The 26914-nt window shown below is 43.2% G+C and overlaps 1 protein-coding gene across 1 annotated transcript in view; it reads left to right on the top strand.

The window, feature by feature from the left end:
- Positions 1–66: 66 nt before the first annotated feature.
- Positions 67–26914, top strand: part of LOC124173281 (ras-related protein Rac1) — a 138799-nt gene continuing 111951 nt past the window's right edge. The window contains exon 1 of the mRNA XM_046552803.1: positions 67–181. Coding sequence (XP_046408759.1) covers positions 147–181 — 35 coding nt within the window. The 5' untranslated portion in view covers positions 67–146. The remainder of the gene's footprint in view (positions 182–26914) is intronic.

Here is a 26914-nt window from a genome sequence, read left to right as displayed (position 1 = left end):
TTTCAAAAATAACTTCCACTTTTAAGTCAAGCTATTTTGAAGTTTTTCTTTTGAGTTCCGCATCATTTCCCTACCATAATCATCTCCCCGCCCATTGACGCTTATTTCCTGCGAGAAGTGAGCAAGGAGGACGTGTCGTCGTGAAAATGCAAGCCATCAAGTGTGTTGTTGTAGGCGATGGGTAAGTGCATATTTTATTCATTTAGTTTTTAATGGTATTCATTGCTACTGCGAATGTTCTACGTCCGCCCTTCAAGCTTACTTTTTGCACCAGATCAAGGTCTCAGATTTGGTGGCGGCCAGGGAATGTGTATATACAGTAGTGAACAGACAGATATTAGTCTTTCTTACTGTACTTAGTGACCTAAAGAGTTGCCCTATTATGCAAATTTAGTAGTTATTGCCTTGCAGATGTTACTGTAGATATACATTTTTTGCCAGTTCGTCGGAAAATCATCAATTTCCCTTTAAATTTCTGAGGTTGTTATCCCTTCACTGCATAGGTAGGTGTGGGAGATAGCTTTTCGTAAGGGAGATATCTTACGCCAAGAGCTGTTTCATTGCTCTTTGACCAATATTTACGTCGTGTGGGTTTCTGAGACGTATATTTCATTTACCTCCTATTGAAATATTTTGCGGATCCTATCATTAATGTTTTCGCCATCGCTCATGATTACGTTTATGACATATCTTTTCTTTTTATAGTTAATTTTTCTTTGTAATTGAAGAAATTGGGCTCGTTATTGCTGAACTCTGCTTTTGGTTTAATCGCTATTTTCTTTATTGTGTGCGACTAGAATGAAAGCCTAGTTGAGTGACATTTACGTGTATTTCTTATATGTTTGCACTAATATTTATATTAAGATTTGATTGTAGATTTACGCCCGCAAGTTTATTGTACTGGAAGTGACAAATTAAGAAATAAATGTATTTCTAAGGGTATTTTACACAATTCTTGGACTTACAGGTTGAGTCCGTTCTATGCTTACATTTCCCTCTTACAGCGCTTGTTGTAGATTTGCCTTTCATTTGCCCTTATCTCGTTTTATGCCCTGAACTAAAGTACCTTTAGGAATTGTATAGGGAAGAGCATGCGACAGGTTCCCGTTTTCCTTTTCGTACTGACACTCACTTGATCTCATAGGAATCCTACGCGGCACTCTATCTAGTGCACTTGGCACGTCATATGGTGCTAGCATCCTAATAATGCTTACAGAGGACATGGAATGAAGTATTCCAAGATGCTTTTGAAGAGAGTCTTACCGCGTACTCTCAAGATGCTGGATTTGTTGATTGCGTGAATGTTGGATTATGTAGGCCAACGATGCGCCTGGAATTCAAATTTAGCCTCATCCTTCTCACACAAAGGCACGTTGTTATATCTACTTTCTGGACGGTTTCCAGATCTCCACAAGGTCGTTTAGATTCAGGGTGGTTCATCTGTGCCACCAATACCTCGCCGTGCAACATCTCCGAATAAAGATATTCGCGACTCACCCTTAACCCAAGTTTATCTGCATGGTTTGCAAAGATGTTAGCCTTTGGAAGACTTTTTTTTCATATTTCGGCTTTGTTTGTAGCTTTTCACGTCTGTAATATCTGGCATCAATGGCTATGATCACTATTTTAAACTCAGTTTTATCAGTTAATGTTGTCTGCAGCGAATGTTACCATATCTTTCGACCATCTGACTTCCAAACCTGATACATGAGACAGGTCATCCTTAGGTTGATGTTTTTTTCTCAATTTTTTCCGAGTCTGGTGTTTCAAGTGTGCCGTATATTTCCTGTTTTCCTCTCTATCAGATGAGTATTTCTTGTCTGAGAAAATGGATTTTTGTGTGACAGCATATCCCAATGTCAACGGGTTGGTATTTTTGCAGGCTATATTTTTTTTCGAGATTCCTCGGCTGCTCCCTTGAGCTTTCCTCTGTGGCGGCCCGCCCTTCAGTCCGGAAGTTGGTTTCGGTGTATTTTAAAGGAAGGTGACACCGCAAAAGTTGTTTAATGTTGATATTCTTTCGCAATGCCTTATCCAACTCAGTTACCACCCCTGGCTATCAATACTTTGATGTAAATTTTGTGCTCCCTTTCCATTCTTCTTATGCTTTACTTGTTTATCAAAACAAATGTCAATGCAATTCTTGCTAATGGCGTTTGCTTGGGTTTAGTTTCGGCATCATTTCACAGGGATTGAGCGTTCACAATTAAACTTCTCTCTGTGGTTTTTCGTCTTCAAATTTATGATCGAATTTGACTATCTTTTGCTTCTGTTGTGATACTTTTAGTTTCTTATCATACACCCAATCAGTTTCCAGAGAATAGTTTTGTTGGGGTCATCTTTGAGATGCTGCCGTCGTCTTCTTCGCTTTAAGATAAACATAATTGCCTCTCACACCTTTTAGTTTCCGATTTCTTTTTCCGTTCTAGTTGTTTTTGCCTATTGTTTGTGCGCCGGAAATGTTTTATTTTACCTGTTTCTACTTCTCTGTATCAGTCTGCTCACCAACGTATATCCCAAAGAGTCGCATCGGGAGCGTATTATTATTATTCTCTAGGGTATGAATTGTGTGAGGGGATATCTCCCTGTTCATTATAATTTAATTTGTTGCGCCCTTCTATATTTACACTATACCCTGTAGCCACCTATAGGGTGTGCGGCAAGGGGTGAGTATTTTTATCCCGAACATCCACTCATCAGTGTAGATGCCACCACCATTGCGCGTACTATTGCATGGCTAGGGTAACCACTCACCATTCATTCCGCTACGTACGACAGTACTTTATGGCCCAGATGCACATGAATCGTAAATTTAGGCGTAGAATGAATGCTACCGACGCATCGACGATTTGCTGCTACTGGGGATGTTATTCGGAGATAATAAATGAAACATTATAATAAATAAGTGTTGAATACAGTCATTTTTTTCTTTCTCGTGATCCCATCGCGTTAATAATGTTGCTTCGTGTTGGAAGGAAATGTGAGTGTATCCCTTCTCGTATCTGCCTGATCCCTCCCGTCTGCTGTCGATGGCATTCGCTTGTTGTTCTCCCATTGATTCCCTGGAGGCTGGGCAGGAAATCTTCTGCGGTGGGCCCACCCCGGGCGCCAGGCGCTGCTAGACTGCAGGAGGGAGCCGCTTCTTCACCCAGTGATGACGCTATTGGATTATTGTTGAAGTGTGTGGTGCATCGTGACGGATTCCTGATCCACTCTCGTGCCGCCTATCTTCTTTTTTGGATTACAATCTGCGAGCCTGTGTCGTGTGGTTGTGTGTTGTTCGATCTCTTCGTGTGTTCGTTGGAGATGATGTGGTGTGTTTGGAGCTATCCGTTGTTTCCCGCATTTCTCTCCAATTCCCCGTCCACTGCAATTGAAGCGGTGTTGCGATGTTTCAGCGCCGGCGCCTCTCATTGATGACCACAACAAATGATCTCCCCCTGTGCCTGCACGTGACGTGAACTATCGCCGTGATGTGCTCTTTTGCCTGCCAATCTGAGTCAAGGCCACAGTGAGGGGGAGGGTCAAGGGGTTCCAACCCTCCCCGAAATGTGTGTGATGAGTTATTTGTTAAGTCCCCCCCCCCCCCCCCCCCCCCCCGGAAATGCATCCTCTCTTCAAGTACCCCCACACCCGATATGCTTGCCGTTCACGGCCTGCTTGATCTAAAAGTGCTCTACTCTCTCTGTGTGCTGCTGTTGTTCTGGGTACATGGTGACTTCCCAAGTGGTTCCTCGCCGTGCACATCGCTCCAATCTGTTCTGTCCGTCAAGATGTCGCTTCTGAGCCCCGCCTCCGCCCCTGTGCATCGTCTGCCATTCCGAGGTCCCTCCACTTCTGACGTCCGCCACTATCCGACTGCTTCGCTCGATTGTGCAGTGTGGGGTTCCCCTGATTTTGAATACCGCTGAGGAATTATAAGGCACATGCTATTGCATATCGGAATCCTTGCACTTATCCTCGAGATGACTCCATAGGCGAATATTGGGAAAACATCCGCTAATAGATAGATTCTCCCAATTGAACCTGAGGTGTGCTTCTAGTGTGTTTTGATTTTGTTTTGGTCCCTAATAATCCTTAAAAAGTGACTCTTTTTTATTCTTATATCTCTATAACGTGTTTAAGTGGATGGGAATACTTACCGGGCACTCTTACTTGTTACTGCACCTTTGCGAGTCATTAAAATAATTGTTCATTTGCTTGGGGACTGCTTTCGTATTTTCGTACTCTTCTGTCTTTCTTGGATTGTAATGTCTTATCTTCTATCATCATTAAGTTTCTTCGTGCCCCTTCCGTCAACCTGCTTTTGCTGAGTTAATTTTCAGCATTCATAGAAATGCGCATGCCGCTTAATGCCCTGTCGTCGTTTGCTTTGAACGCAGAACTGCTCACTGTAGGGACGTTATAAAGATGAGTTATTTTTTTTTTAAGTTGAGTTTCGTGTGCTTGGATGATGTATCTGGTCTATGATTATTAGCATTTTTGTCAATATTGTGACTTCAGGTCGCGATTTTTCTTGCCCAGATACACAAGGATGTTTTGAGCTGCGTGTGTGTTGATAATGCATTAAATTGGGTATTTGTGCCAAGTTAGGAATTTATCTGCTTCTGGCTGAGGTTAATTCCTTCGAATACTGAATTTAGCTCGATTTATGACTTCAAAGTATTTTCTGCTTTGTGAAAGTAAAAGTGTGGACATATTTGGGCTTTTCCCAATGTTATGCTCATTAGTTCAGCATATTTAGTAAATAGAGTTACTACGAACTCGTCCGGCTGCACCTAGACTACGCCGATAGCATACAGGTTCAATATTATTCAATACGTGAACCAAATAAAAAACGAGGGATGGCAGCGGTACGCAGCTTGCACAAGAATTGGGTTGGAGGCCGCTAGAGACTCAGATGCCCCTAACCCTTTCCTAGATGAGTTGATGACGTCTTCATTCCGTGGCAGTCGCCGCTTCTCAGCTACCCCTCGTTTTTTACGCTCTTTTGAGTAGTTTCCGTCATTTCCCAAAAGGTTCTCCAATGACCTAAAGTCAAATGAGTCTGAACTCCTGCGTGGGGGCGACGGAAGCGTATTTTTTACATGCTTTTTCTTCATTCGCTTCGTCATCGATGGAGTGTTGTCATTGATTTTTAACCCTCCTCTCATTGTCGGATCGGCTTGGCATTTTCAGTACACATTGCCACCACATGACGATACCTTCTTACTCTATCCCTAGGTCTTCAGAGGCCGTTTGAACCTCAGTATTTGGCAATTGAAATGATCGCTCAACTGTAAGCCTAAGTATGATTTCGGTTCTGAGTGAACGACCGTGTGTTCCCTTAGCACTCCTCCCGTCTTGAATCTCTGATGCATAAGTAAAGACATGCGGATTTGTCAGGAGAGGGAGGAGGTGAGTGCGATGGACAAACTCTCTTGAAGACGCTTGATTTTCGCGAATTGCCGTCGTTATATGCGCACCACCCATCACCTGAGTAAATAACCCATACTTTGCCTCATCGTGTTTCTTCTCTTCTCCTAGCTTCTCGCCAGCTAGGGAGGAATGCGAGATCACGAACATGGGGTGTATAGACTCTACTGAAATACTGTTGTTATTGGTGATTGTATTAAACCGCTCAAGAACGGCAGATAAGTTTCTCGGGTTTTCCACCGGTTGATGTCGTGTCGGGAGACATGGACGACATCAACCGGTGGAAAACCCGAGAAACTTTTCTGCAACTGATACGCCGGGAAAACCTAAGATCATACATACGCTCAAGAACTGGTTTTCGCTCATGTTATCTCTTCATGTTAATGGCCGTCTATTTCTAGTCACAGTGATTTTCAATCCGATTTCATTGCAAGCATTTCGCAATAAAAGCGCACCATCCTTGTAAGTGGTGGGAACACTTCGTTAAAATTTTGCCTAACTCTGCATTAAACCGTGAATCGAGTGTTGGAAAGAGGAGAAACGGAAAGAATTGCGGGCCCACCCTTGTTTCGCCTTTCAAACATCTTGGTATTCCTGCGGCACTTCACTTTGTTTCTCGAATCGTAGCGGCTGGTGATCTCGCAGAGAGAGAGAGGGAGGAGACAAATCTCCGTCGTACTCGATAAGTATCGTGTGCGTATCGAAGTGCGTCCACACGTTTCATGGCTGCAATGTTTTGACCGCCACAGAGGAGCTAAATTTTATGAAATGCGAATGCGTTTGGAATACGAAATTTAGCCTCCATTATTAAATGAGGAAAAGGGCATGTAACTGAAAAGAAGGTTCTCCTTCCCGTTGATGTAAATGGCTAGAAGCAGAAGGGTAGAAGCATCCATTGAGTTCACAGTCTCATAATTTACTGATAAAACCTTCAGGCCTTACTCTGTGAAACCTGTTCAACGAACAGGTTTCACAGAGTAAGGCCCACACAGTGTTCATGGTAGAAAATCTTCAGAAAATGTGGCAACGTTATGAAACTCGGATCTTACTCAAGTAACGTGAATCTTATTAAGTTTGTTTTTTTTTACATCCGTGAATAATCCTTCCAGTTTGTGGATAGAGACAGCATACTTTTTTGATCGGCACTCCTGAACATAGTGGTTATGTCTAGGCTTCATGGTAAGTCACCGTAATATCCGCAGTATATTGTGGAATAGTTTTCATACTGGACCGCGCGTAGGTACCCTAAGGAATTTATGCGTCCTATGTGGCAAGTTCGCACTTCTATGTATGGATAACTGGGCTTTATAGTATATGGATTTTTGGATCCCAGGACGATAGGCAATGGAGGTCTTCGGTGACACCTGTGATAGGATTGTTCGATTCCCAAAGGGATGGCACGCTGGTCAGGGCACTTCTGCTTTAGATGCTCACTGTGATGAGCCGTGCAGGTCTGTAGATGTGGCGAGAGGGGCCCTTATCACCTGCGAAAGGGCCCTCATTTCTAAGAGGGGGAGGGGCAGGCGTGTCTAGGATCTTCTGTTTACCTCCCTCCGCTTCTCCTCGAGATAAGATAACAGCCAACGCTTGCAGCTTCATCTAAAGTGTTGATTCCCTGGGTGTGAAGGGTGAATAGTCGTCGTGTTTCTGTACTAATGAACACAGTTGACTTATTTGGATCGAGTCCAAACATATTTGCTCGAGGGAACTCCTTTATCGGGGAGATTTGAGTACTTCAAACGTCACTTCACCATCCTCGAATTCTTCGACAGGTGGTACTGCTGTTTGTCATTCTTTCAGACTTTTTAAAAATAATGTTGGAGCTCTTGTGTGACTATTTGGTATGGTTATAGTAGCTTTCCATTTCTCTGCTGTTGGCTTTCATGGAGACTAGCCTTACTAGAGAGAAGCCATCTCTTTCGGCGGGTGTGCTGATGACGTTTCTTCGTCGTTTGTTGGATATCGAAAAGAACTTTATTCCATGAGTAATTTACTTCAACGCCATACGGTTTAGACGCGACGCGTCATAATAGGAGGTGTATCTCCGCTTACATCAGTTGCAATCGCAGTAAATGGTGGTGTGGGACATAAGTGCATTATTTCTCCTATTATATGCATCTTGACGAGAGTGGGGTGTTGAATATAGTTTTGGGCGGGGGGAGGATACTAGGGTTCAAACCCCGCCCCCCCCTCTCCCGTGAATGGATTGGCGGTTGTTTTGCTTCCCCCTCCTCGACTGCAGATAAAAAATGTTAGGCCACGGCCTAGACGTACCTGTTAATGGCAACGTGAGACATTTTTAAATCCTTTCATGTGACGACTTTCTTCGATCCATTGCGTAATTTTCGAGTCTGGTCAGCTCAGTTTGGTGGGTGCGTAGGGGGAGGAGGTTTGGTTGTCAGAGTGAAACTAGAATGTGGACGAATGGGTGATATTATTGAGGGCGGGGAAGGAGGACAAAAGTGCTATTGTTGGGGTGGTGCAAAAATATCTATTTATCATGTTTGCGGGTGCGTATTAATATTATGACGTTGTTTCATTAGGATTAAAAACAAGGAAAAGTAAGGTGATGCTAATGTTGCTATGAACAGCATAAGGTCCTCTAATAATCTCTCTGGAAGCCTCATAAGTCTGCCTTAGAAATCCGAATATTCCGTGGGCTGCCCATCTGCAAGGCCAAGGACAATTTTCGGTAATTTGGACCATGTTTCGCCTCATAAGCCTCGGTGTCTCAAGGCTACAAAAGGTACAGATGACTTTTTCGAACGCGATTCGGTAGGGCCAAATATATTGCGATTATGTCGAATTTTTTTCTGAAAGTTTCTTTCCTAAAGTAATTACTACAAAGAATTCGTCGTATTAAAAAAAATAATTGTTTTGAATCGCCCTGATGTCGGGTAGGTATTGCAGTGTCTCCCACGGCAGCTTCTTCGTCTTCTTTTTCTCTTTAGGGCGGGTGGCAAAGTCTCAAGCAATGAATGTCCCTCATCAATCGTCGTCTCAATGAACTAGTCCCAACTCCCAGATGACTGCTCGTCTCATTAAAACATTGGCAAATGGCAATTCATTCAACAGTTGTACCTGGTGGATGAGTTCCACCTCATGTTTCCTTGTCTATTATTCTAGTGTGGGGAACCGCTTTAAATCCCCTTCCTGCCTTCGTTCGCGTTGCCTCCGTGGGCTGTCGTGTACGGCAGTGGGCGGCTTTCGCCCTCCACGCCTCCTCGCGGCCGTGCCCTTCTCATTCGGACGATGCTGTTTCGTCTCGTGGGTAACTCACCTCCTCCCCTCAGAAATAGACGCGAATTAAGAGAAGCCAAAAGACCACCTGATGAATAGCCAGTCCGCTGTGGTCTGCTGTCTTGCAGAATAAATACTCGCTGAGTTTATATCTGTCTCCATCTTGCCGATGTGCTGACGTCCTACGGTTTGGTGTTTCCGTGAAAAATGAGATGCAGGACGAACTGTTTATTACCGTTGTTCGTCGTATGATTGTGCGTGCTCATTCCATTGCGTTTCACACTGCATGAGGTGAGGAGGATCGTGTGAAATAACCATTGTATTCATTTTTGAATGCTCAAAAGTTCTGCAGTTTGTATTAAACCGATTCGGAATAGTTTAATAGTTTAAATAAGAGCAATTTGAGCACGGTAATGTCTCATGAATGGATCCCTGGCACCGATTAAAGCGCATAATTCCATCACGGCTTTACTGGTCAGGGATTATTCGCTGCATTCCAATCACAATCTCTCCAAAAAAGTAGTATTACGATGAACTATTGATCATAACGCGTGTTTTTTTTGTCACTCCGCCACAGTGTTTCGTTTTAATTTTGCGTCTGTGTATCTTGTTATTCCTCTTGTGCGCTGTTTTAGGTCTCCTCTCTCTTTCTCCGTCCTTAACGTGATGCGGCTTACCCCCAGATATTGTTTCTAAGGAGCGTTTAGCTGCTTCTCTATTTCGAACTTCTTGTTCGGTTATATTCGCTACGTGGTAGACTTCCTAACGCGGGTGGGATCTTGTTATTTATTCGGTTTTTTTGTCTTCGGTTTCTTTCATGTCAACTTTAGAATGGTAATACAGTGTATATTAATTACACTTATTGCACTGGCGCCCTTCTTATATGCATATGTGCATGGGAAATCGCTCTGATTTGATTTTTTTCTCTGCAAATATAATTCGGATGACATATGGACGAGGAAAGGATAAATTACTTGAATTCCCTTTGATAGTTCTTTCACCTGCACTATCCTTTCGATCGAATATTCCCATTTAAAATAAGGCTTGGGAGTCACATCGTTTGGAGGCCGCGGACGGGCTATAGAGCGTGGCCTAAACTGCTTCCGTGCACCGCGGTCATCACATATTGCATTGTTTAGACTGTGTTGGGTGCAGTGATTTGCTGGTGTGGATCTGGGGCAGAGAGAGAGAGAGCTCTACGGCGAGTAGTCAGTTGGTGGCCGTACATTGCGTCAGCTCTTGATTCGCTCACATCACTCGGCCGCCTCCGCACTCTTCCAGATGCTCACGGAGTTGACCTTCCTCTCTGAATTGTGCGTGACTTCACGTACGTTCTTGTGTCAACTCTGCTCGTGGGATTGGAGGGAGGGTGCGAACGGAGAAGGACTGAAGCGAAGCCAACGGAAACATATTTAGTCATTTCGTAATGGGGTCATTCACACACACCCATAATTGCAATGCGTTACATTCGGAATTGGAATGATGCAAGTGAAATAATGTTGCTTCTCCCTCTGTCCCAAGTGACGCTGGAGTTGCAATAAAAAAATTATTAATTCTAAAACTTACATCATCACGAAAATAAATAGGGGTCAGGTTGGTGAGGAGGATGGAGTGTTGGCTTCCTACACTGTGGGTCCGGGTTCTAATCTCTGCGCTGGCGTTCAAATCTCCCTGCTTGTGTGCTTTGCAAAGGGGACCTCAATCACAGCACTCCGCCCGTAAGATGGGAGTGAAGGCTTGATCCCTTCGATGTCTCTCCCTGGCCGCCTCCAACTGTGCCGATGATCTTAGCTGTCGCCAGCCTCCTCCTAATGCATCCTCCGTAAGAATAAAAAGTCGGTGAACAGCCCTTGTAATTGCTTATTTTCCCGTGAAATTGGGATTGCTCTGCCATTCAGAGACGCGATCGGCGACTTTTGTATGCTCATATATTCGCGATGGGTGTCGCCACAAGTCGTGCATTGGTTGGAGAATCCTCTATAGTAATATTTGTGGATATGAGTCATTTTCAAAGTCCCGCCAAAAATCAGAGAGAGGGGGGATACGCGAAAGCGAAGCTGGAGTCCGATATAGTACTTAAAGTTTTTACGAAGAGCGAATGTGATGTATAGATGTGAGGTAATCCACATAAGTCTCACCATCTGCATCATCGCAGTCTCGATGCACACTCGCGGTGGGCGACAACGCATCTAGTAATTTAGTGGGCAATCCTATGCTGTTGAGTAATATTTGAGGCGCGGAGTCTGCTTTGAGTAAGAGCCGATTTCATAGGAAATCCGCGTCATTGCTTCTTCTGTGTCGTCGTGGACGTGTGTGTTGGTTGCTTTGGTGCGTCCCACGCGCTGTGCGTGTCGAGGCAAACTCTTTTCAAACTTCCATCCTCGGCTCTCTATCTTCCCACTCGGATGTGGGTGTTGGACGCCGTGTGCGAGTGGGCGGGGTCCGCACTCGGTGGTAAAAATAAGCAGCACACGAGCGAGTTTGGGGGGCTCCATCGTCCAAGAGAAGCAACATATGCAATGAAGTTAATACCTGCGTTAGGTCTTATCCTTTTAAACATCCTCTACCTCGTATTATTGTCAATGCTACTAAAAATTACGAATTTGATGTCCACAACGCATTGCAAACTTCGAAACCAAGTGATTGGTCCACCCGTTACAATGTTTTTGAATCGCTAAGTTTTCGTAGAAGTGGTGGAAATGCATTTCATCCCAGCTTTGCCTGATGTACGTCATTAAAGAACAATGCGTCCCAGATTTCGCGACAGAGGATGTGGGGATCAGTCGGGATTTGAAATTCCGTTAATTTGGCCAGCTTCCGAGCTCATTTTTCTTGCCCCATTGCCGCCATTGACCAATTATAATCTAATCTATCGCTAATGTGGTTTAATGCTTTATTGACTATTTTTCCTATTAAGCACCGTTGTTCACTTTGTCGAGAGAAATGAAAATCACTCATGAATTTTCGAATTTTAGGGATTAGCGTCCCATGCGGGAGCTGAATTATTTCCTCGGGTTAACTACAGGGACCCTCTCTCCCCCGCAATCGTGTGTGAAAAGAAGTCCCTGTGAAATCCTCCTTTATTTATGCGTGACATTTGCCAAAAAATATCATTTAGCACCGATAGATTGATTTTTTCATTTCGAATTTCATCCTTAGTGCATGCAACTATGGCCCCGTGCGCGTGACTGTGCACAAAGTCACTTGTTCCACGTTTATTTACGCCATTAAAAACGTCTTGCAACTTTTTCCACTTTCCAGTGTCCCAGTAAAAACAAATTGGTTATAAATTGAATTAAGAAGTGGTGCTAGTGATTTTGAGAGAGATGAAGGAAAATTGAGTTTGTAAATACGTACGGGGATGTGGAGAAGGGATCAGGGTCTGAGGTGAGGAATGAAGTAGGGAGGGGAGGCGGAAGATAAGTGAGCGCTGCGATGATCTTCGGGAAGTTACTAATTGATAGTGATAATGTGGAGTGGGGTGGGAGAGTAGAGAGCGAAAGATTTTACAAAAGTAAGGAGTTGAGGACAGTTTTTGGTGGGGTAGAGGATGTGGTAGATTAAATTTTGGTCACTTAAGCCGTAGATTAGGAAATAATTTGTAAGGGGAGATAAGTCCGAGCAGCGTTAGGGGACGCATCGCGTGTTTGAGGGACACTGTATTGTGCATTTTTTATCTTCATGTCCCCGTAAACGACGTATAGTACACAGACAAGCACTTACATCAAGGGATTTGAACAAGCAATAAAGGTGGACTATCACAAACACCCATGCCCTGGGCAGGATGAACCTACTTGCGGGGCTCGAACCCACGACCTTCGGTTAAGCAGGCGAGGATTGCCCCGCCGAGGCCAACTTAATTATGAGGGCGCAACCGGGTATGAACCGGGGACCTCTTGATATGCAATCGAACGCTCTGCCACTGAGCAATAGCCTCGTAAGACAAGGATTTATAGATTTCAAAGAGCTAGAGGATGGAGGTGGCGTCGTCCAAACGGGAGGGGAATTTGTTAACACGGGAATAACAGTCTTTAAAAATAACTTTGAGGGTATGGCCGTCTCTCGCCATGAGAGCCCCCCACCCCCATTCATTTACAGTTCCCTGTTTCCCCTGTCCGCCCCTGTTGTTGCAATTGGGGTGGGGGAGGCGATTGAGGATTGACTTTGGCCCGCAGCGTCCCCGGTTTCTATGGAGACGGATGCAGCGTCTCCTCCCTCCATTTCTCTGGCCTATTTAATCTTCTCTCTCTTTTAATTCGACCACCACCACGATGCGTCATGGCGACACGTTTACGGCGCTGCCTTTTTCCGCTATTCTGGCCCTTCGGACGTGCATTTCTACATTGAGCGCTTCGGATTGTTTGTGTTCGATGATCGGTCAGTTATTGTTGGCCTTAGGGCATGGGTAGGGGTCCATGTGACAGCTTCATCGAAAAGAGGTTCTTCCCAGTGCTGGGAACCACAAATTGTTTGCAATTCGTCAGTGCTTTTTCAAGTCGGCTCTTTACTTTAAGTTAATTTCATGTGGAGGCCCCTTCAAAAACAAAATATGTTTCGAGTTGAAACCGTCATGGAGTAATTATTCTCAGTGGGACACTGATTTAAAAAGCGAATCTATTTGCCAATTAGTTAACAAATTAAAACCAAACCATTGTAGGTTTTCATTTTTTTGTGCCGTTCCTATCCTCTGTTCCCTAGGTCACCCCCCACAAGTGACATCCGGGGGGTCGAAACCCGTTCGGTCGTGTTTGCAACATCGTAGCGTGAGTCAGCATGTCATTGATTCCACGTCTATTCTTATCGTATCATATGCTCTAGGCAGATAAAATTCAACACTGTCAGGAGTAACTTGCTGGTACTTATACAGTTTGGATGCTGTCTTAAGTACTTAGCACCTCTAAGTTATCCTGTGCCCTTGTAATTTTCTGCAGAGGTCAGCCGGCTTCACCCATCTAGGGCCTCATTAGGTCACTCTCCGTCGGTTTCAACTGAAGATGCCCAAAGTGGAAAGTTCCATATTGAAACGAATATCATAATTTCGTACTGGAACTGGTTTATTGTACCTGGAAAAATGTAGTTGTAAGTAAATCGATCAGCATTTTCCACAAGTGCTCTCTGCTGTGTGACGTGTTCCGACTGATCAGAGCAGGATCCGTGCCTCCCTCTCGACCGATCCCTCTTGTCGACGGATTGTCCACTTACAGCGGAAGATGTCGTCTTGAAATTTGCGTGGTTAAAAGACTGGACCTTGGTTAACAAGTTTGACTGTCTCACATTTGAAAATTTTACCTCTCAGATTTTTTTTATTTTTGAGATACTGCCAAATTTTGACCGAATGTTTACTCCATGTGCCCTAAAAAAATCAAGATTAGAGGGTAAGTTGTAAATTATTAATTCCTCACCATTTACGACAAAATATCACTGGTCGAGTGGGAAGTATGTGTTCTCTTAAGTCATCATCTGAAGTACTCATTAAGTGCACTTGATAATGACTATTATGTGTGCCATTTGTCGCCTTGTTAGTCTTATTTGTTATCCTGTGCTGGAGTGTGATTCCGCCTGCCGACCCTTGTCTTCGACAGTTCCCTCGGGGTCCTCATATCTCCCGATATCTGTTTCTTGTCTTCCTTTTGCCTACCCCCTCCCCGATTGGTGGCGTGATGTGATTGGCTCCCACGCTCCGTGCGACCGTCGCGAGCGCGTGTCTTCGTGACCGCACGTGAGAGCGCGGAGTGACCCACCCACGGCTATCCGTGGCAGTGCATACCCGATCCTCCATCCCTGTAGCTATATGCACACACTTGATTGAACTCCGTTAATAGTAGCTACTCTCTCCGCTTCGACCTTGGGATGGCCGATGCATTAACCGTGCGCATATTCTCATGCCAGGGAAAATATTACTAATAAGATGGTTGGCTGCTTTCAGATTCTCTCCCGCGTCTGTTTATCCCATGTCGCCTGAGATGAACAGATGCGGGAGAGAACCTGAAAACAGCCACTCATCGACACCACTCTGCCGAAGCCTTCTTTCCAATTATTAATGAGAGTTAATTACGAGTGCAGTTTAATTGGTTGGATGGTTTTTCCTTATTTTCGTTTTAACCGTGCCTTTTTCGGCCATAACGTCAGTTGAAAATCTCCTGGGTTTGAAGACGGGAACTAATATTTCTGTTTGTGTATATGGAGCAGTAAAGAGCTTATTGCTGTCTACACAAACATTTAGGTTTCTCTGCGTCATATTTTTGGCGATCCTGCCTTGGTTTGGTTGTCTTCATCTCTTTTTCATGGTGGTAGTGAGAGGTAGTTTTTCTTCTGTTATTGAATTTCTAACTTAAGCAATTTTTTTAGCTGTGTTTCTGAGGGAGACCCCTTCTATAGCTATTATTCTCAGCTCACGTGTGTTTGTCATAATTCACTATCATGTGCATGTTAGCTTTGATATATGATGTTTAATTATAATTTGCCATTTTCTTGCTCTTTTGCACTGCAATTAAACCATTTATTCTTGGTTTACGTGTATGTTCCTATCTTTAATTTTTACTCTGCTCCTTCCACTTCTGTGTTTTATGACTAAATTACTCAACGCGGTCGTCAGACCCAGTGGGCCGCGTGACGTCAAAACCAATGCTCTCTGTACGCTCCTCATCCGGGGCTTCCATTCATTGCATATCTTCTATTATGTTTTCCATCCACCTTTTCTTCGGACGTCCTCTCGTTATTCCTCCCGAAGGGGCATTATAATTAATTAATTTAGGATATGTTTCGTTATTTATCCGTCCCAATGCCATCTCCTGCTTTTTAATAATCCCTCTATAGTTTTGTTGCCTACAGTTTTTTGTATATAGTTAAGGATTTTGTCGTTTTCTCCATTCACCTGTTAATTCGTCCTGGACTGGACCATAAGCCTAAGCGCCTTTCCTAAGCGCCCGTCTCTCAAAAAACTACTAATTAGTTCAAGTCTTGTTTTCTTGTGCTCAGGATTAGGTAACCACAAATAACTACGGGGAAGATTATTGTCTTGTGCCGTTTGTGGCTAAATAATCCCAGCCCTCTGTACTTCAGCTAAATAATGTTTGTGGCTAAATAATCCCATGAATCCCAGACCTCTGTACTTCATCGCTCTCCTTCAGCGCGACGTCTGAATTTCTTCATTACCCTCTGCTAATGGAGGATATGCCCTCGCCTTAACGTTGCAAAGGGGAAAAGTATAAATGCGTATGAATGAGAGAAGAGTATCGTTCGGAATGTGGTAAATGTACGTATGACTCGTGTGAATCGTTCCTTTTGGTGATTGGGGACGAGAGAGATGTGGTGGGGCCGCTTCTTCCATAGAATCCCACCCCTCCCTTTAACCCCTCCCCCCTTCCCGCCCACTTCCCCTTCGAGTCCTCGGCCAACGCCTCCAATTATGCCTTCCAAGGTCCTCCTCGCCGTCCCGTGCTCCATTTAAGGCCTCGTGCTCTTCGCATCCGAGGACGGGAAGACGCTCTTAACGGGAAGGACAACAGATTGCGGGAGACGGAGAAGAAATTACTGCCGCACATGTAAACGGATTTACAGAAGTAACTCGTGACGCTGACGGTGAAGCGATCCGAATTTCGCGAGGGTATCAGCTTTATTTATTGCTATAAACCGAAATTCGTGTATGATGTGATATTATCTATTGACTTACTAACTTGGTGCTATTCCTCGCCGTTGAATGTACATTGATAGTGAAGGGAATGGATCGTTCTGCATTCATCATCGCAGCGGTGGACGCTTTTGCAAATCGATTGAAAGGCGCCCTCAGTGGCTGCATAATTGTCGCTTCTCCTGGACGGCGAAAGAGGCCTCCTGTTCTCTCCTTGTGTTTATTCTTTGCCGCTCCGTGTAAATGAGCGCTCCACGATCGGCATTTGTCAACCCTCCGTGTGTGTGGTCGGCTCTTTTTCCCTCACTTGTCTCCTGCCGTGAGCATTTCACGCCCGTGTCGACGCGTGTTTATTTTCGTCCCTCACCCCCTTTTGGGCTATGAAGTGTACCTATCAATTTTTGGAAAATTTCCGTTTATTGACATATTTATTATATGTCCCTTGAACGCATTAGTTATGGTTGTTTCGCTCGGTAAATATTGTAAAACACCCAGCAATTCGGTGATGTGACAGTGGGCGGAAATCGAAAAAAGCTGGCCAAAACATCTATGGAAGAATTTTTGGCTAACGTATGGCTAATAAGTGGTGATTCTAGAAGTTTTTGATCTGAGGAATCCAATTTTAGTGTTTTTAGGACTCTATCTCTACAAAAAGACGCTCTAAAAACAAAATGGCGGAGAGGCCGTTTTTGCGGCATCCGATGGGTTGGTCTAATTTCTGGAAATCTACCCCAAATATTTTTCCATCAGTTTAATTATTTGATATTTACTTCATAAGTCTTCTATTTGCCATACGAATTAGCAGTTTAATAACTTTCTCATGCAAACAATATAGTAAACTCCTAAAGATTCGAGGATGAGATTAGTTCTATATACATAGAATGGGGAGGATTAAAGTTATTAAACGCATTATCATATTTGAGTTTTTATTTTTATGTATGAAATAAATATAATATGAACGATAAAAACATCAAGAAGGTTTATGAAAAGTCAAAATCTAGGTATGATCCAGAATCTTCCTCTTTAGCATCTGAATCAATTTCTTAAATATATGGGTCGGATAACAATAAAATATATGGGTCGGATGTAAGAAGTATTCCGTGAAAAGGTCGTGATTAGTGGCTAGTCTGTATATTTTTCCTGAGTGATGCTCTCTAATTCGTCTAATATCTTTATTCCTTGCTTCCAAGGCCTCCTCGGATAGCTGGCCAATACGAATAATTGCGTCCTTAATAACTGCCGCATCGTGAATCAAAACTTAATGCACATTAGGCGGCATATAGAACCCGAATAAATTTTGGTCGTGGAACAACAATATTTTGTTAATACAGCCTCATTTATTTTGCAGCTAACAGATAGCATTTCATGCTGCTCGTTTCTGCCAATGCATCGCATACCTACAAAACCAAGCTATGAAAGAATTTAGATATAAATTGAAGAGTAAACACTTGATAAAAACTAGTTATTATTATTTGCTTTATATGCCATATCTTCCCTTCAATCACTATTACCAATAATTTGAAAGTCAACAAAATACTGTCGATCTGAATTGGTCAAAGATTCTTTATCTGCTCACTAATATACCTTTCTTCTTCCACGGAAACCTCTCTCGTTACTCGGGTCCATTGAATTGTTATTGGTCTACAAAATCTGGTCGAGGATGGGCGAGGATAAGACCATAAAGATTTACCTGTATCAAAAAACTCTATCATTTACGTTTCAGAATGAGAACGTTGCGTGGTGCTAATACTACTATTTCCAAAAGTGCTTACCTTATGTAGTGTCTAACAAGTGAAGTGGTACAAGAGAGGTCGCGAACTAGCTTTCGTATCTTACATTAGGTTTCTCACATGTTTGCTTGAGCTGGGAAAGGCCAAAACTTCCGTCAAAACCCCATTTACATATTAGGATGGGTTTTTGGGGCAGTCTTTCATTAAAAACTTGAGTGAAGATATTATCCTTGAGGCTGTGTGATTTAATAGAGACTGCAAGTTAACTTCACATTTTTCCTCAGAAATAGATATTCCCTCAGGATATGCTGCACTTTTTACCAAACTGATTTGGTCGTAACTTGAGTATGTTTTGTGGCCATGATTTCTCGCCGTTTCACGAATTAATGTATTCTGCGCCTTTGTCAGATGGCCCGCTACAATAAGGGAAATAGCCTCTTCCCCCGATAATTCTGTTTGAGCTATTTCTTTCCTTCTCCATTTGTCAAGCATCCCCCTGGTCCTGGTTGGTGTAATTGTTGTTGCTTATTTAACAATTTTTTCTGCAGCATCATCTCCTGTGGCACGTAACTGCATTGAAGTTGACACACATAATTCCTCTTTCGAAGTGCTGCTTCTCACATTCTTCTTTTTTCCTTCTTTTGGACCTATGACTTGCTCTCTCAAAAGGCGTCAATGGTCTTCCTCCACGAGTAACCAATATTGAGTAAATAATTTTAGGAAAAGGCAGTTTATGACCAATACTCCTCGCACGTGCCCCTAAATTTTTTTGCACGCAGGTACCAGTTGCCGTTGTAGGCAAAAGACGGCAAGGGACTAAGGGCTATTTATTGCCGTCTGGTTGAACCGCGGGCAGGGTCTGAACACTGCGGACTTCTAGGAAAGGATTAAAACACAGGAGCTGGGAATAGCCCAAAAAGGATTAAAGGGAATATGTGGAAAATACAAAGTGTACAGCAAGTGTGATTACAATCTCAGTTTTCCAAGGAATTGGACTAACAGAACACCCTGTCTCGAGCGCTGCGACGCCGCTCCGCTAAGCGCCTGGCGTTATTTTACATTATTCAGCAAAGTGGAAAAGTTGCAAGTATGCGCAGGACTTTATCGTTCCATTACATAGAATAAACATCACTCTACCTGTTGATGATAATATCTCCGCGGAGATAAGTAAGTTTATCTCTGATTTAGTTAAAATTTAAACGAAAAACAGTTAATTTTTAATTAATATATAACGGCCATTCGGAAAGTGTTGTTTTCCACGATGAATAGCATAATAGTATCTAAAAGATATATATTATCGTTGTGTATTCGCCAATAGAACAATATTTATGTTTTGTTCACACACCAGGGCAACAAACATGGAGATATTTAAAAAAAAAACGTAGATTTGGAACTTCGCTATTTTTTATCACTTTTCGAAGGATATTACACATATAAAGAGCATAAATAAATTTAAAAAAGTTAACGTATTTGGAAGTATAGACATTCTAAAACAATACTACGCAACTTTGGGATTTAAAAAAATAATGAAAAATTGGGGTTTTGGCCAGCTTTTTTCGATTTCCGCCCACTGTGCGCGTGTTTATTTTCGTCCCTCACCCCCTTTTGGCCTATGAAGTATACCTATCAATTTTTGGAAAATTTCCGTTTATTGACATATTTATTATATGTCCCTTGAACGCATTAATTATGGTTGTTTCGCTCGGTAAATATTGTGTACACCCAGCATTTCGGTGATGTGTAATTGTTTCAAGGTCGAGTTTCTAGTACTTCAAGTCATTTCATGTTGCATGGTGAGGCAGTCAATAATACACTTCATCATGAGAGCAGTTCCGATTCGATCCCGCGACCTGCGGTTTCTGATACTGCGACTCCACCTTCTCCCCTTTCGTCGCATCTTGTTGGCGAGGTCGGTGGCTGTGGTAAAGTGACAGTTCGACTTAATAAAGGGCGTCCTAATTATTGTTGAATGCCGAGGTATTTATTGTACTCTTCTGATTTTTATCGATGAGGAATAGAGGCGCCATGTTCTAGAGGAAAATAGCCAACTAGCCCTTTCCGCCCCGTAATTATTGCCATTCACTGTGTGAAATACAGACTCCTTTTTGCTGTTTTAGTTCATCCTCATCATAATTCAACAATTCGAGGTTTCGCTTGACGCATTCCTCTTTCGATTGTTTTCATCAAGCCATCGTGCCTCACGATGCAGCCAACTAAGTTGTCCCATCTTCTCCTTAAGGTTTTTGGAAGACTCATCTTTTCCCCCGCTCTTCTTTGCTCTTCCTCTTCATTTCTTCAGTCGATCCGTCCATTTGTTGTAGTTACCTCTTGGAAATTAAGTTCGTATAATGCGTTGGGCCCGGTTGAGGAAGGAATATGCCTAATTGCCAAGTTTTCAAGTGATTTATTTATTTAAACGGACTATATAATTCCAAGTAATTTATTTACTTAGTCGGAAGTTAAACGCCGACTAAGAGTTCTTTGGAAATCTGTGTCCAATCCATTGTTCCCAAGTGATTGCTTGGAAGTTCTTCGAAGGCAGCAGCCCCACCTCCTCGATGGAGCCCCACCATAAAATATCTCCCTTCGCAGTGAAACTGCTGCTCGGACGGGTGCGTGGGAGGAAGGGGAGGAGAGGCTTGCGGCCCTCGCGCTTCACTTGTTTGACGCTTTAATCGTAGGCATAAGCAGATACGACCCGTTATACGCTTTGTATGTTGCACGCACTGTTTATAGTAGAAACCAGTGGCGTAACTAGGATTTGGCGATGGGAGGGGATGTTGAATACGAAATTTTGCTTTATTGGGTGTATTAATTTAAGTAATGTAAGAATTCGGTAGCTATGCAAATAAACTGTTAACATTCTCAATTTAGAGAGGCCCAATTCAAATATGACCCTTAATACATCGTATTTCAAACAGTTAAGATCGCTGTGATGCTATTTCTTCTGGGGCCCTGTCCCCCTCATCCCTCCTCCCCTCCGTTGCGTGGCAACTGAGGATGCCATTCGTCGCATGCCTCTCATCTATTTCTTTCGAGACGGGCGTGTGACGACAGCGGTTCAGATCAAGATCCTGGTGGACAACAGTTTTGAAGTTGGGAGTAGGAGCTGGTCCCACTAGCAACGCATCTGTTGTTGTTTGCATGGTCGAAGGCATACGGAATGGCGAAATGAGTCTAGACCCTCACTCATCTTCTTGTTTGCATCGCAATAGTCGGTGTCCCTCGCGTTCATTTAATAATTTTGTTTTGTTATCATTCTTTATCCTTGAAACTATTTTAGATATTAATGACATAACTTAACTGAATAAGTGCAATAATTCTAATTATCATCCATCTTTTCCTCTTCGCAAATATTCCATGCATAAATAGTAGAATACTTTTTAACTGCAATAATTTATGACGTAATACTGCTGTCATTTTTCCCGAACGCTTGGTGTTCGAATCTTTTTTCTCCTTTTTGTTGACAATTAACCATCGATTCTTGATATCTTAATATAATTGTAAAATTGTGTATTCGCTATGCTTCTTTTCGTGCTGTGCCAAACAGTTGATCATTGCGACTCTTCCTCGGATTAATTTCAAGTGCGCCTTTCCCTATAAATTGCAGTTAAGACGACTCTTGAGGAGAGACCCTCGGAGTAAGATAACTATGTCTTTATTTGTTATCTGTCACCTGAATTGGCGTAAATATATTTCTAGAAAGTTCTGTTTATTTAGTTACAGTAAGTAGTAAGTTTGCCTCAGCTTTTAGCCTCTCAATCCTGACGAACTCAGCTTCCCGTGAATGAACCAGATTCCTCGTCTTTGCGTTGCTCACGCCTAGATTAGCACCGTTCCAAAGAAGGGCATACAAGCCATTCCTCGCATATCCCACACGATTTTTCGGGCCGAAACTAGTTCCAAGTTGTATGATCGTTTAGTTGCATTGATTTCAGTGAAGTAGAGAATTCCATTAAGTCACGCCTACCTATTCGTCGAATTTGTAATTCATTCGTCATTCAGATAGACTTTATAGCTCGTAGTTGCGACCGCAGTTTGATGTTTAGTGTGGCGCAGTGTCACTTTATTTTGAGGTTAATTTGGCCTGGTGGCCCCGTCTTTCCACAACCGCAGGGCGCGACCAATTCAAAGTAATAATTAATTCAAGATTTGAGATAATGCTATATAACGCAGGAAAGAGAAAAAATTAGATATTTGCGAAGTAAAGGATCTCAGCAATTAATGGCAAATTTGTTTCTAATGAAGTAATAAATGCAGCAAAATGTTAAAAGATAGAAGCCAACAAGAAAAGAAGAAGCCAAGCGTAGAACACACTTCACTCCATACATAAAAACCAATACGAAAAAAATGATAAAGGAGTCTACTAATTAAGGAATTTGTGTCTTCATAAAGAGCTCTTGTGTCCCCCGTTCTCGGGCAATGGGTATCTTGCGGCAGAGGATTTAAATGACTTCGCTAAAGATGAAGATGAGATGTGGAGTGGATGGTCGTAGCAGCTGCGTGCGGCGGCGCATATTCAATGGGAAGTGGAGATGGTGGACAAACAGGTGGGTGGGTGGTTGGGGTCTTGGCTGCGGCCGCTGGCTAGCTTTCGCTTTCCAATCGGGTGAGGAGATCCGCGATCGCCTTGACAGACAATATTGAGCTCAGGATAATCCCCCGACAGATCGCTTGCTGCATTGGTTTATTGAACTTGTGTTTATTTAAGTACTGGTTGTTTACAGTTGGCTGAAATTTTGGTCGATGCTGACGAATTGTGGGGAAATTCACGTTTGAGATATTATATAAATCAAAATGTTCTTTGTGTTGTGATTTTTTTCCTTCGTTGTAATGGAAAACTAAGGAACTAGTGCTGTATTAATGCCAAATTTGGCGTAATTGAGTCATAAATATAGCTGCATCTAGAATTCTTACTCTCTTTTATTTAAAAGGGTATCACTCGGGGCTGTTAGCGATTAGAGAAAATAGGGAATGGGTAGGGGATCTCATTCATTGCGTCTGGGACAATTAACGTCGAAAGGCACGATTCAACAGGACCTACCTCGCGAGTGCAAATACTCTTTATTGCACATTTTAAGATTAAATGAATCGCTCTGTGGTCAACGCCGCGGGCTGCAGAGTTTGGCAAAAGCACTCGTAGTGGCAACATGAATCAAACCAGCACGGGACGAGTATTTAAAAATGAGAAACGAGGTTAAATTCCGTTTTTGAGCGCATTCTGAAATTATTAACAACATAACTGAGCAGTCTCTGCGATATTGGTCTTTTAACTCGAGTGATAGAACATTGCAATGGAATGTAGTCTCCATCCCTGCCTTTCTAGGTGGTTACCTTAAATATATGCTTGTCCTTAAAGTCGCTATTCTGCCTTCGATTGTTTTGTGTCGTTGGGTTGCGTCTTCGCTCGTCACGCCCAGGTGTCTATCCTCCGTCCTCGGCCACCTGCCGCCTCGCCCTCTTGCAACGCCATTCACGTACGATCATCATGGAAAAACAAACAGGACGGCGATGACTCCGAAAAGTACGGCTTGATGTTATGCTAAGGCTTTTGCCGCTTGTGAGTCATATTATCACTTGCTATTACTTTATTTTACGGGCATGGAGCCTTATTACGAAATACAAAAGTGAAGAATTTGCAAGTCTGATATATAAGCAAAAGAAATATTTATCCGCCCAATTTCACGAAAAATGAAAATTAAAATAAAGCATTGTACCCAAAATTTATTAAATAGTAACGTCCTTACTTATTGTACATTGATGAGAATTTTAAGTTAAATTTAAAATTACATGGGATGGAGTAAGCACATTAGATGCAGAGCGTCGAATGGGTGAGTGATGTCGAAGGAAAAATCCCCTAATGGGGACTATAAAAGATTAGTGTTAGTAGCAGATAGAAAATCACACAAGGCATAAGAACGTGAGAGAAGTGACGGAGTTGGTGAAAGGAAGAAGTGCATGCTAAGCTAAGACAACATTAGTGTGTTGACGGTCGTTACTTTGCTCCAGCGGTATTAAAATAGAGGGAAGGAAACAGCATGTGAAGATATTAGCGTGCACAGTGGCACTCCACGGATTAAAAAACTTGAAAATCGAAAATAGCGACCAAAAGAGACTTAAAGGCTGCGAGAGTTGGTGCTGGCGACGGATGCTGAAGGTCAAATGGACGGATGAGAAACAAGGAAGTGCACCGAAGAATAAGATGCGGATGGGAGTTATGGAGCAATATAAGCCAGAGAAGGACCCGCACGTGGATAGGGGTCCTATCTCATGATACATTACGTGAGAAGTATTATGGTTGGAAAATTTTAAGGTGTCCCCCAAGAAAGCCCGACAGATAAGTTATAGGGGATATTCAAAGAGTCAAAGTCTTTGAGAACTTAATGCACTAGCTTGGGATATGGAGACATGGGGTGGGCTACAGTAGGTATACTAATCTTGGATTGTAACACTTTGAACGTTTAAATGGAGTGGCAATTTCCAGTGAAAGACGCCTGCCGCCCTACTGCCACCCACAACCAAAGCGCAGTAAGCCAGCTATCCAGCCACCGTGATAATCCGCTAATCCCAAGTCCATCCGCTCGCATCCAATGCGGGCTAAGCTATCGCTCGGTTTATGTCGTACCGAGGAATAGGAGAAGGAAGGAAAGTGTGGAGCACCACACGAATGAGGAGCCGTGAGCCATTTCATAATAAGATGCGATTTCATGAGGAATGATATGATGGGGGTGGGAAATTGGAGGGAATGACCCCCGAAGGAAGATCCTGAGATGCACACGGGAGACGGATACAGAGGATGATGAGGGTGTGGGCGGCGAAGGGAAGGGCCTGTGGTAATCGAGGGCTGCAATCATAGGAGAATTCCCTCTGGTCTTAAGTTTCCGCGCATTCTTTTCAGTGAGTACTCCCGTAAGTTGTGCATTAGGCGGTCGAGGTGTGCGCATGGAGGAGATGGCATGGGCGGTGAGAAGGATGGAGGAAGCTCAAGATGGGCAGCTTCTGTAATGCGGGAAGGACGTTTGGTAGGGAAGCGGAAGGAATGGAGGACTGAAGAAGGACGCAGTTGGAGTGGGAGGGGTGGTTTGGAGAACAACCACCCGCCACGCCCTACTCTTCTAGTGCAATCTCTTTATTTCCTACTAATGTGTTCATAGTTAATATTTTTCTTGCATGAGCCATCCTCTTCCAATCGCCTCGCTTTGCGATTTCCGGTAAGAAATCAATGCCCTGAATGCTTCTTCAATCTTATCGCTTGCAATTTAAATTAAAAGCGATTATCTTATCTGCCTTGGCTCATTTTGGATCATCTTAATCTTTCGAAGCGGCTTCGGTTCCGTTGAGTAGGTTAGATCCTCCGAAATATCTTCTTATCTCGGAATGAGCGTAAGGCGATCATCCTTAAAAGCCAATCCCATCATTTGTGATCTCACCGATAAGATAATGCCGTTGAGCGTAACACCTCTTATTCTTGGGGGAAGGAGTCCCGTTTCCGCTTGCCTCTGGTGCACTTTCAGGTGTGCAAGTATGCATTTATTTTGAAAACGACGAAAAACGAGGACAACTCTTACATTGTTCATGACAATTGAGTATGGCTTTGTAGTACCTACGTGACACAATTATTAAATCGTTCGCTGGATGTCGCTCTTTGGAGAATAATGCGAGGGAAAGCAGCTTCTAGTGTATTGTACAAAAAATGGAGTGTGTACTCGATGAGGGACCCATTAAGGTTTTAGCATTATCCCTCCCATCGTAAAACATCATTTTGAGATCGGTTAGCATTTATTTTATCCCTTCAATACAAATAATAACGACAAAGGTTCAGTTAAGTTCATTTCCCCCTCGTGTTCTTTCCAAACCATGCCCTCCTCGCAATTGAAGGCATGTAAGCTGTACACGAAGAGTGTTCCTAATCTCTGCGTTTCCCCGCGTGAAGTTCATGCTCTTGTCATCGTTGCTGTTGCGTGTTCTCGAGACGACTCTTCCAATTCATTCGGGGATCTATTCAAGCGTCCATCGTGTCAGATGTTTCGTGAGGGGGTCAGCCCCTGAATCCTGTCTAGAAGGCATGCGGATGTTGAGTAGGGAGGAGGTTTTTCTTCTTCTTTTGTCACCCTCCTCCTTACATTTTTTATCGTCCCGTTTGACGGGGCTGTGTGTGGTGACGTCGTATTGGAGCACCCCTTTAAATGAACACATGTGTGGTTGGTGAGCGTCCCTCCCCTGCTCTTCTTCTGCTCCTTCGATTAGACCCCTCCACATCCCACGACACGGATTCCAATTGCTTGGGTCCCTATGGCGACACTGTCTTCTCGCACGCGTACTTCCCACTCGTCGGGATTTTTCTTGTGACCGAATACTGGCTTCAAACTAATGCCTCCATCTCGAAATTTTGCATGGGGTGTAGAGTGGCTCCTATTCAACATATGACCGTGCGGCACCATAAAATCTTTTCGTCAATATTAGCTCCGATGAAGTTTTCTTAACTTGCTAGAAAATTCCTCAGAAATTTCTTATAGCTTTTCCACAGAATTCCCGAGACATTTCCCTCCTCTAAGTATCGAAACAGTTTTGAAGTGATTTTTACAGAATCCCTTCCAGTTCCACAGATTTTCCCTTATCATATTTTTGTATTTTCTCGGTTATTGAAAATTAAATTAGAAAATCTTGGATGATTTTTAAAACTTTTAAGCGCTATTAAAATAAATAATTAAAGAAATGTAAACGCAGAAAACCTAGATGGGTTCGATTTGAAGGCATGACCTACTGCTTCTAAACAGCTTGTTCGAAAGTCCACGCCAAAGGCTGATGTCAGTCAGGTCTGTGATATTACTGTTGGCGAAGTTAGTGCGGGGTCTCCTGATCGGTCGGTCAACTCCCATTTATAAGCGATTGTATCTGT

The sequence above is a fragment of the Ischnura elegans genome, chromosome 1 (genome assembly GCF_921293095.1).
Source record: "Ischnura elegans chromosome 1, ioIscEleg1.1, whole genome shotgun sequence".
Lineage (NCBI taxonomy): Eukaryota > Metazoa > Arthropoda > Insecta > Odonata > Coenagrionidae > Ischnura > Ischnura elegans.
The sequence above is the reverse complement of the archived record's forward strand: the minus strand, read 5'-3'. Positions and strand labels throughout refer to the sequence as shown.